Raw genomic sequence first — 9,385 nt, 5'->3', positions numbered from 1 at the left:
GTGCACTCCATCCCTGGCCCCAGCTGAAACCACAGAGAACTGGGGCAATGAGCAAGATTGCTGCTTTCTCAGTGAACCTTCACAAGGGTGAAGGAGATAGATGCTGAAGACACTCAACACCTACCAAACCAGAGATCCAGAGTCTCCTAAGAGGCCATCACTGAAGTAGACTTAAAATGCACCCAACATGGCTCAGGGAATTTTACGAAAGAGGGGGCACAAAGATTGTTAGAGCCACAAGTTGGGACATTTTGCACAGAGATATTGTCTCTCCCCCATAACTGACTGCTGCCCCCATAATACATGACCCACAATTCCCATGGGATTGACCTGCATCCCCAATGAGGAAGGCCTCTTCAGAAAAGGGACAGGGAGGAGGGAAATGATGGTACCAACATGTGTGACTTACATACTAAATATATCCATATCTAATAAAAGTATATTTAAAAAATTAACAAAAACCTTTTAAAAATCTTTTTTTAAAAAAATATCCATTTATTATATTAAAAGTAGAGCATGTTTAGTACACAATGTGCAATTATTCAGTGGGTGCTTGAAAAATTTAGACCTGAGCAATGAGTACATTTAAAGTAGAGAACTAAAATTGTCTTCTTGGTTTGCTGCTAAAGGTATGAGATTAGTTTCCAACTCCTTTTGCTTCTGCAGAAGACCCTGAAATCAAAGTGGCATTTTAGTAAAGCTCTACAGCCAACTTGGACATTATTCCTACTATATCCTTCCCTTACTCCATAACTGTAATTGGGAAAAGTTATGTATTAAGTTCATAATCTAGTTCTTACTTGTCATGTTTTAAGCTTGCTCTTTCTTTTCTAGCAATTGTTGTAATGAACCTTTTCATTATCAACTGAGTATGTTCGAAGCTACACTATTAAATCACTGCAACTCTGGAACGGGGTTAGACTGCTTCTGTTCCCAGGTACCCTGAACACAGTAAGAGAGGTGTTCATGTCTGCTTTTCTCTGGGCTTGCCTATGGCCCCTTTCATAAGTAACGAAGGTTGTATCATGCAGCTCAAGCAAGCTATATGCAACCAGAGATGGAATTTAACAGAGCCTTGCTTAGTATGCTAGATGTCAGTTCTCACCTGTCTCAGTTCTGAAAGCCCCTTAAGAATTGCTTGCTGTCGATCCCTGTTTTTCACCAGACTGGGATTAAGAAGTGGATCCTTGGGCTGGTCAGAGCCAGGCAGCTGTCGTTCTTTGTCACAATCTGAAGGCCAAGTACAGATACATTTCCAATTAGTATGCAGATTCAAACAAACTCCTGCCTTAGTAGGAAAACCTTTTGAGATAATTTCTAGCATCTTTATGGGTTGGAGGTTCATGATGATGAATTTTATTTTATTTTTAATTGACAGAGAAAGAGGGAGAGAGAGCAAGCATCAGGGCCTCCAGCTAATGAACTGCAGACACATGTGCCACCTTGTGCATCTGTCTTACATAGGTACTGGAGAATTGAACCTGGGTCCTTAGGCTTTGCAGGCAAGCACCTTAACTGCTAAGCCATCTCTCCAGCCCCCATGATGATGAATTTTTACAGATTAGGCAGTTCACTTACCATGTGAATTTTGGTATTGAGAAGCCTGGGTTGAAGGTCTAGACAAAGGTGCGTCTGGATCAAGGTAATAGATTTCATTTGTCCGAACATAAGGAATAAAATGAGAAGGCTCAGATACCCTATTTGATAGTTCTAGTGGAGCATTTTCTGAGGTCTCTCGTTCGTGGCCACTATCTTTTAGTGGTATGTGTGATGAAATAGTCTGAGTTTGTTGGGTTCTGTTGTTTAATGCTGGAACCAGTAATTGAAACCTATTTTTAAAGAAGTGCAAAAACAGAAGCTTTAGTAAGATATTGTGTATTTCAGGCATATCTACTCTTTGTATCACCTTTAGAGATACTGTATGTGGAATAGCCTGAGATCTATAACTTTTCATGCAACAGGCCAGAGAAAGGGATTCATTTGAAGTTTTACTAATACTTGCTAAGGATATATTTACTACAGTCCAAGGAAGAAAATTTCAATTAGATTCTAAAGATGAATGCTGATGCATCAAGCCTCATGTTTCACCAAAATGTCTTCAACTTGCTCCCAGAGTCACACTTGAAGACAACTGTAAACTAGCTGGCTCATGCACAAGAGCACAGAATAACCAAACACCTGAAGTCACACAGACTTTGAGCAGGTGTTTTGTTTTCCTTGTCTCATACAGAATGCATTAGCAGCGATGGAAACAAGCTACATACCTTTCTTTACTGGAAGAGGGAATTTTCAGGGCTTCTTCTTCCTAAAAGATGGACATATGAACTCAGACACACATCCTCAGACACTTCTAATGGTTCTCTTCTGAGAATAACAGATACTGGATAATGGAATGGATCATTCCAGGTCCAGATGAATAGCACCTATTTCTACATGGGCTCAAGCATTCACTAGTATAAAGTTCTTTGAAAAAGGTCAAGCAGCAAACATTTTCTGGCTTTTTGGGCCAGAAAGTTTCTGATACAGCTACTCAACTCTGATGCTATTTAGCATAAAGGCAATCACAGACAGCTTGTAGAACAAACACGACTGTCCTGCTGACCACTAACATAAACTGAAGCAATCTATTCAGACAAAGATGTGAAGTATGTTTTGAATTCAGAAACAGCAATCCACGCTTAGAAAGTAGACAAAGGAGCCTCACCTCTTTGATTCGGTGTCCCCTGGACTCTGACTCTGGTTCCTCATGGGAGGAAGTGACAGCTTCTGCAGAAAAGCCTCTCTTTTCAGAGAGGTTTTCACGGTGATTTCTCTCCACCAAATGAAGCAGTTCCATCTGTCTTCTCATCTTTTTTTCTTCTCTCTGCTTCTGAAGCTGTTTAGGATACTTTTCTGATGCAGGAACATACCTTTTGAGGGGCCTGTTTATATTCCAAGCAGGTTTTTTGGGACTGTCCTTACTGAGCTTTGTGTGTGTCTCTGTTCGTAAGCACGGACTATACTGGTCATTACACCAGCTGTTTTCTTTCTCTAAGTGGACACCTTTATCCACACTTACTTCTTGCTTGTCCTTCTTTGCACAAAACTGTGCATAAAACTCCACAGGGACCTCAGGAGAGGCATTTACGGTGGCCCTCTCTGTTCCTGGTCCACAGGGTGACCATGCACTGGTGAACATGCCGGAACATAAGTCATCTAAATAAAATGTTCAAATGATTAATGTTTTTAAATTATGGTAAGATTATAGAATTAAAATTTCCACTTTAATCATTTTCACTCAAGATGTTAAATGAGTGTTAGTTACCAGGCACACTAAGACTTTAATTTTAAAAATGACATTATAAAGATTCATTAGCCAGGTGTGGTCATGATGTGTTCCTGTAGTCCCAGAGCTGGGGAAGTGGACACAAGAATTCCCGAAGCTCTCTGGCAAGCTAAGCCAGTCTACGGAATTAGTGAGCACTAGGTTCACTGAGACCCCATCTTCAAAGAGATGGAGATCAACTGAGGAGACCTGATGCCAAAATCTGTCCAAATGTGCCCATATACATACAAACATGCATGCACATGTTCCATACATGTGCGCATATGCGCACATACACACACACCCAAAGATCTCTATATTTGCTTAAAAAAAAAAAAAAACCAACCCTAATTTCAGTGATGGGGATAGAGCTGTCACTAGGTTTGTTCCTCAGCACTGTAGACTGGGCATGCACGGTAGCACAAACCTACAATCCCAGCACTTAGGGGGCAGAGGCATGAGGATCAGAAGTTCAGAGTCCCTCTTCTTGTCACTACTCTCTTGACCCAGAAAACTCCACAAAATCATGCAAATCAAGGGGTTCAAATCTTCATGTTCACGTTAAGAACACCTGCCAAACTGCCCAGGCCATAAAGGGTATGCATATCCGAAAAGCCACCAAGTGTCTAAAAGATGTCACTTTAAAGAAGTGGTGTGTGCCATTCGGAATTGGTAGGTGTGCCCAGGCTAAACAGCGAGGCTGGACACAGGGTCAGTGGCCCAAAGAGTGTTGAGTTTCTGCTGCACATGTTTAAGAATGCAGAGAGCAATGCTGAACGTAAGGGTTTAGATGTGGATTCTCTGATCCAAAAAACAAAGCACCCAAAATGTGCCACCGTATGTGCACAGCTCATGGTTGGATTCATCCGTACATGAGCTCTGCCACATTGAGATGACCCCCCAAATAGGAACAGATTGCTCCTGGGCCTCAACAGGAGGTTGCACAGAAGAAAAAAATAACCCAGAAAAAACTGAAGAAGCAAAAACTTACAGCATGGGAATAAATTGAGCATAAAAATAAATGGAAATGAAACTAAAAAAGGGGCTAGAGAGATGGCTCAGCACTTAAGGCGTTTGATTCACTAGCACCCGCATAAAGCTAGATGGCATATGCATCTGGAGTTCACCTGAAGTGAATGGATGACTTGGAATGACCATTCCCTCCTTCCCTCTTCTCTATCTGCTTGAAAATAAATAAATTAATTAAAAAAAAAAAGTAACCTAGGTATGGTGGCGCACACCTTTAATGTCAGCACTTGGGAGGCATGGTAGGAGGATTGATGAGAGTTTGAGGCTACTCTGAGACTACATAAGGAATTCCAGGTCAGCCTGGGCTAGAGCAAGACCCTACCTTTAAAAACAAACAATAACAACCAAAATTTAATTTAAAAATTCAGAATCAGCAGAGTGCGTAGCGGAAGGGTGCTGAAGCCCATAAAAACTCAGAGTCATCCCTGGCTAAAAATCAAGTTTGAGGATAGCCTGGACTACATAAGACATCTCAAAAAGTAAAACCCTCACATTTCTTTTAAGTTTTAAATCTGAAATGGAACTCATGTTGATTTGAGTGAAATTTTAAGGAATACCTGTTTGCACACCAGCGTCCTTCTTGGGAAAGCTTGCAGAACTGCTGCATTCATCTGTGTTATCACCACCTTCATCAAAGTCATACCGTGAGTTGTCAACTACCAATGAGAAACATGTTCTCTTAAAGTGCTACTTAAGGAATACTTACACAACCTAGGGTTAGTGGGGTAGGAATATAGCTCAGACATAGAGTATTTCCCCAGCAAACAAAGGCCCTGGGTTTGATCCCTGGCACTGAGAAATGAAAGAAAAGGGGGGAAAGTAGGTAGAGCAATACCTAAATACAAAACTTTCTAGCTTAATCACCATAAACACCACATTAAAAAAAAAAGTGAAGGTTGGGTATGGTGGCACATGCCTTTAATCCCAGCACTCGGGAAGCAGAGGTAGGAGGATCACCATGAGTTCAAGGCCACCCTGAGACTACATAGTGAATTCCAGGTCAGCCTGAGCTAGAGTGAGACCCTACCTCAAACAAACAAACAAACAAACAAAGCATGTAAGTGACATACTCCTCCAGACACAAAATGGTCTGGATATCCATGACCTCACAGTGCCTGACATTGTCTACACAAAACCATAATAGGAGGAAAAGATCATGACATCAAAATAAAAGACTGATTGAGAGGGGGAGGGGATATGATGGAGAGTAGAGTTTCAAAGTGGGGGGAGCGCAGGAATCACCATGGGATATTGTTTACACCTATGGAAGTTGTCAATTTTTTAAAAAAAAAGCATGTAAGTGAAATTCTGGCTGATCCCTTACTACTGAGGTTCTTAATCAGCCTGGAGGTATCATGTCCTTTTCGGGTCAGCTCTCGAATCCTGTGCTCTTGCTTCAGTCTCTGTGCCAGTTCCTGTGCTCTCTGCACAGTGTGGAGCAGCTCGTTTGTCTTAAGGGTCATGGTTTCCTGCAAGCACATGAGAGACACAAACTCATTACATACAGCTGCCAAGCTCCACTGGTGAGACACTTTCTCAAAACCCCTCAGAGGCAGGCACTAATCTAGATAGGAGAAATAAGAGCAGTCAGCAGGCAAACTTCCTGCCCCACAGCTTTTGATTCTAGCATGCTTTTCTTTTCTTTTTTAATTTGCTAAGTGCTTTATTAAATGAAGGTCCTAATGGATGACTCCTTGGGGCCTTCCAGACAGCCTTTCCTACAAGTAGAGATTCTGAATCCAGAGGTTGCTTGGTTTAGCTGCTTCCATGACATTGCCTCTTAAACATTTCCAAACATTAGGAGTAAAGATTTTTGTCCTGCTGTGGGCCACCATGTTCATGAAAATGCTTTCTTTAACTCAGTCTTTGCACATCCTTCCACCCACCCATGTACAATAGGGCAGAAGCAAGTTTTGACCAGTTAGGCTCGGGTTCACAGCAGGGGCTCCTAGTTCAGGCTTTTGCTCTTGACCTGGGGGTGGGGAGCAGGCAAGGAGAATATCCTTTACTGGAGTAACAATAGTCAGGGTCTTTTTAACCCCAGCTGTGTAGGGGAGCCTACTCAGGTGTGAATGTGTCTTGAGACAGTGTAAGTCAGACAAACAAATATCAAATCTGCAAGTAAGAAAATAGGAGAGTTTCAGAGTTTATGTCGTTGAGGTGAGTATGTGGAAAACAAGAGAGAAGAGCAGGCACAGCCTGGAGTTCACACAGAGTGCAGAGGGAGGGGCCGCCTGTGTTCATGCTTAAAGAGCGGACCCCCAGCCTCAGCTGACATGTACAAAGGCACTTTTCTGATCACAAAAAAGACAGAGTTAACATCAATAAGGACAGCAAAAAGGCTCCCACAGAACACAAAACATTTCTTCTGGGCTACTATTCACCCACCAGGTTGGGGTCTTCAAGACTGGGAGTGGTACCAGAGTATGGAAAATAAGTGGAGTGAGACAAAAGAATTGGGGAAAGGAGCACATAGATGTGAAACCCACACTGTTTTTGCCCTTGATAGCACCTGGAGTCTCTAGCAGGCCCTTGGCACCACAGACCCTTGAGACTTCCAGGTCCCATGAAGAGAAACAGTGGAAGGATCGAGGCTGGCTCTCACTGGTCCTGCAAGTGGCTACAGAGTTCCCTCCGACCCTGCTCTCCAGCCCAGCTACGTGTCTTGAGGCGGAAAGTCCTCAGCTCATCCTTGAAGGCCTCGTGGTTCATGGGTCGGTAGTCCTGGGGCTCACAGAAGCTCGGGAGCTGTGGGAAGAACTCCTCGTAGCCACCTTTGAGGATATACATCTCAGGGTAATACAGGCTAGGATAGTCGTTAGCTGCACGGTCTCTTTCCCTGATGAACTGGCACATGCGGGGTCCACGCTCCGATGAGAATTCACAGTGGAAAATGAGGATGATTCTCTTGTCTAGGTGTCTGCAGCAGGAAGGTCTCAGCATCCTGTTCCAGGGGCAAGTTCATAGCAGTCTTGATGTGTCCACCTTCATACTCATAGCAGTATCTGCAGTCCACAATCACAAACTTCTCCATGATGTTGCTAAACTTGCCCATCAACAGGGCCACCATGGTTTCTGGTGAGATGTACTTAAGGTCTTGGTGTTTGCCATCCAGTTTTCAGGAGGAAAGCCTTGGAGTAATCCCCAATCAGTCCACGGTGGTCACTATCCAGGATGCTCCCAATCTCTTCATGACACAGGGACTTTGAGCGGAGAATATGGGCTTTAGGCTCCTCTGGCTGCTGTTGCTCTTCCAGGGGGGTCACACTCCTCCTTTGCTTGCTCTGGACAGGCATGTCCCTGTCCTGGGGCCTCTCTAGCCTCTTGAAGACTGGCCGGATCACGCTGCAGGGCATTGATGGAGAGCGGAAGAGCCGCTGGCACTTGCTGAACATGATGAGATCCTGTTCTTCCTTCTTATCCAGAGTCTTAACCAGTGGAGCACTAATGAGGCTTTCCATGCTCAGGGGGACCACATCATCCTCCTTTAAATCACTTTCCAGGATGTCAACAAATCCATCATCTTCCTCAGCAGCCCCCTCAGCAGGGGTCAGGGAAAAGCAGGACTGGGATGCAGGGCTCACCGCCTCTACTTCCATCTTCTGCTCAGCAGAGACACACATCAAATCAGGGGCTGAGTTTGGCCTCTGGGTAAAAGCCTCCCTGCAGCTGGCCCACTCTGACAGAGCTTGGCCAGAGCTGGAGTGAGTAGGCTTCCATGGCATTTTGAAAGCAAATCTATCTCTTTGTCTTCCCCAGGACTGCTGACTATTTTGCTGTGCACCTCATTCTTCCTCCAGCTGTTTAGTGCTCACGAGTTGGTGATGTTCTGTAGCACAGGGCTGTGGCTCAGCAGTCTTACTGGCAAGGACTGGAAGCATCTTATTGGAAACTGCTCATTTTGAATGACCTGGCTGGCTGCCTTAATAGCCTGTTCAAACATGTGCTCGGCCATCTGTGGGTCCATAGGACGGGGGGGTATCCATGCAGAGACCTACATCAGAAGATTCCGAGGACTCAGACAAAAGGGAGGATTCAGATGAGTGCCTGGACAGAGATAGGCATCCCAACCGGTTCCAGAAGAGCAGGCTACCGACCAGACTCTTTGGGGTCTCCCTGCCCAGCCCAGCGAGGTTATGCATGGTCTGGGTGAAGGTGCTGACCGGGGACCTAAGAAGGCCATCGGACTCCAAGCCGAGGCCTGGGAGATGGCGCGGGCAGCGGGACCTCCATTGAGGAGGGGCACGGGGCAGAGGCTGCAGCAGGAAGGGAGAGCTGGGGCGAGGGGGAGGGATGGAGGAAGGGAGGAAGAGCCGCAGGCTCCCCGACCAAAGCTTTAGCATGCTTTTCTATAGCTGTATTAAACTGCTCAAACATGGCCCTCGAAACCACTGCAACCCCCTTGTCTGAATCACTGAACAGAGCAGCTTTGCTACTCAAGCAGATACTAAGTTGCTGAAAAGGCTGCTACTGGCCTGGGGAGATGGTTCAGTGGGGAAAGAAGCTTGATTATAGAGACTGCCAGTGCAGTCTCGGCACCCACATAAAGCCAGTTGCAAACAGTGTGCAAGAATGTGGCTTTCATTGGGCGTGGCGGTGCATGCCTTTATCCCAGCACTCAGGAGGCATCACCAAGTAGGATCACCAAGAGTTTGAGGCCACCCTGAGACTACACAGTGAAATCCAGGTCAGCCTGGGCTAGAGTGAGACCCTACCTCGAGAAACAAACAAACCAACAGAATATGATTTTCATTTACAGCCACAAGAGACCCTGGTGTACATCTCACACACATGCAAATAAAATAAATTTTTAAAAAAATTTATTTAGGGGCCTGGAGAGATGGCTTAGTGGTTAAGGCGCTTGCCCACAACACTGAAGGCCCCCAGTTCAATTTCTCAGTACCCACGTAAGCCAGATGCACATGGTGGCACATGCATCTGGAGTTCATTTGCAGTGGCTAAAGGCCCTGAAGCACCCATTCTCTCTATTTGCCTCCACCCATCTCTCAAATAAATTAATTAATTAAATTAGGACTGGAGAGATGACTCAGC

At 44.8% G+C, this 9,385-nt stretch overlaps 1 protein-coding gene and 1 pseudogene across 7 annotated transcripts in view; both read right to left on the bottom strand.

Annotated features, from left to right (window-relative positions):
• Positions 1-480: 480 nt before the first annotated feature.
• Positions 481-9,385, bottom strand: part of Ccdc66 (coiled-coil domain containing 66) — a 38,314-nt gene continuing 29,409 nt past the window's right edge. For 6 of the 7 annotated variants that reach the window (XM_004652625.2, XM_045136029.1, XM_045136028.1 and 3 more), the window contains 7 exons: positions 5,658-5,802; positions 4,891-4,989; positions 2,705-3,195; positions 2,265-2,305; positions 1,579-1,829; positions 1,106-1,230; positions 481-672 (listed from right to left, as the gene is read on the bottom strand). In XM_004652625.2, coding sequence (XP_004652682.1) covers positions 586-672; positions 1,106-1,230; positions 1,579-1,829; positions 2,265-2,305; positions 2,705-3,195; positions 4,891-4,989; positions 5,658-5,802 — 1,239 coding nt within the window. In that variant the 3' untranslated portion in view covers positions 481-585. The remainder of the gene's footprint in view (positions 673-1,105; positions 1,231-1,578; positions 1,830-2,264; positions 2,306-2,704; positions 3,196-4,890; positions 4,990-5,657; positions 5,803-9,385) is intronic. The other variant, XM_045136025.1, reaches the window with a different exon arrangement.
• LOC105943668 lies at positions 6,935-8,323 on the bottom strand (annotated as a pseudogene).

Source organism: Jaculus jaculus, chromosome 16, assembly GCF_020740685.1.
Source record: "Jaculus jaculus isolate mJacJac1 chromosome 16, mJacJac1.mat.Y.cur, whole genome shotgun sequence".
Classification (NCBI taxonomy): Eukaryota; Metazoa; Chordata; class Mammalia; order Rodentia; family Dipodidae; genus Jaculus; species Jaculus jaculus.
Note: the sequence above shows the minus strand (reverse complement) of the source record. Positions and strands in the feature narration are given on the sequence as shown.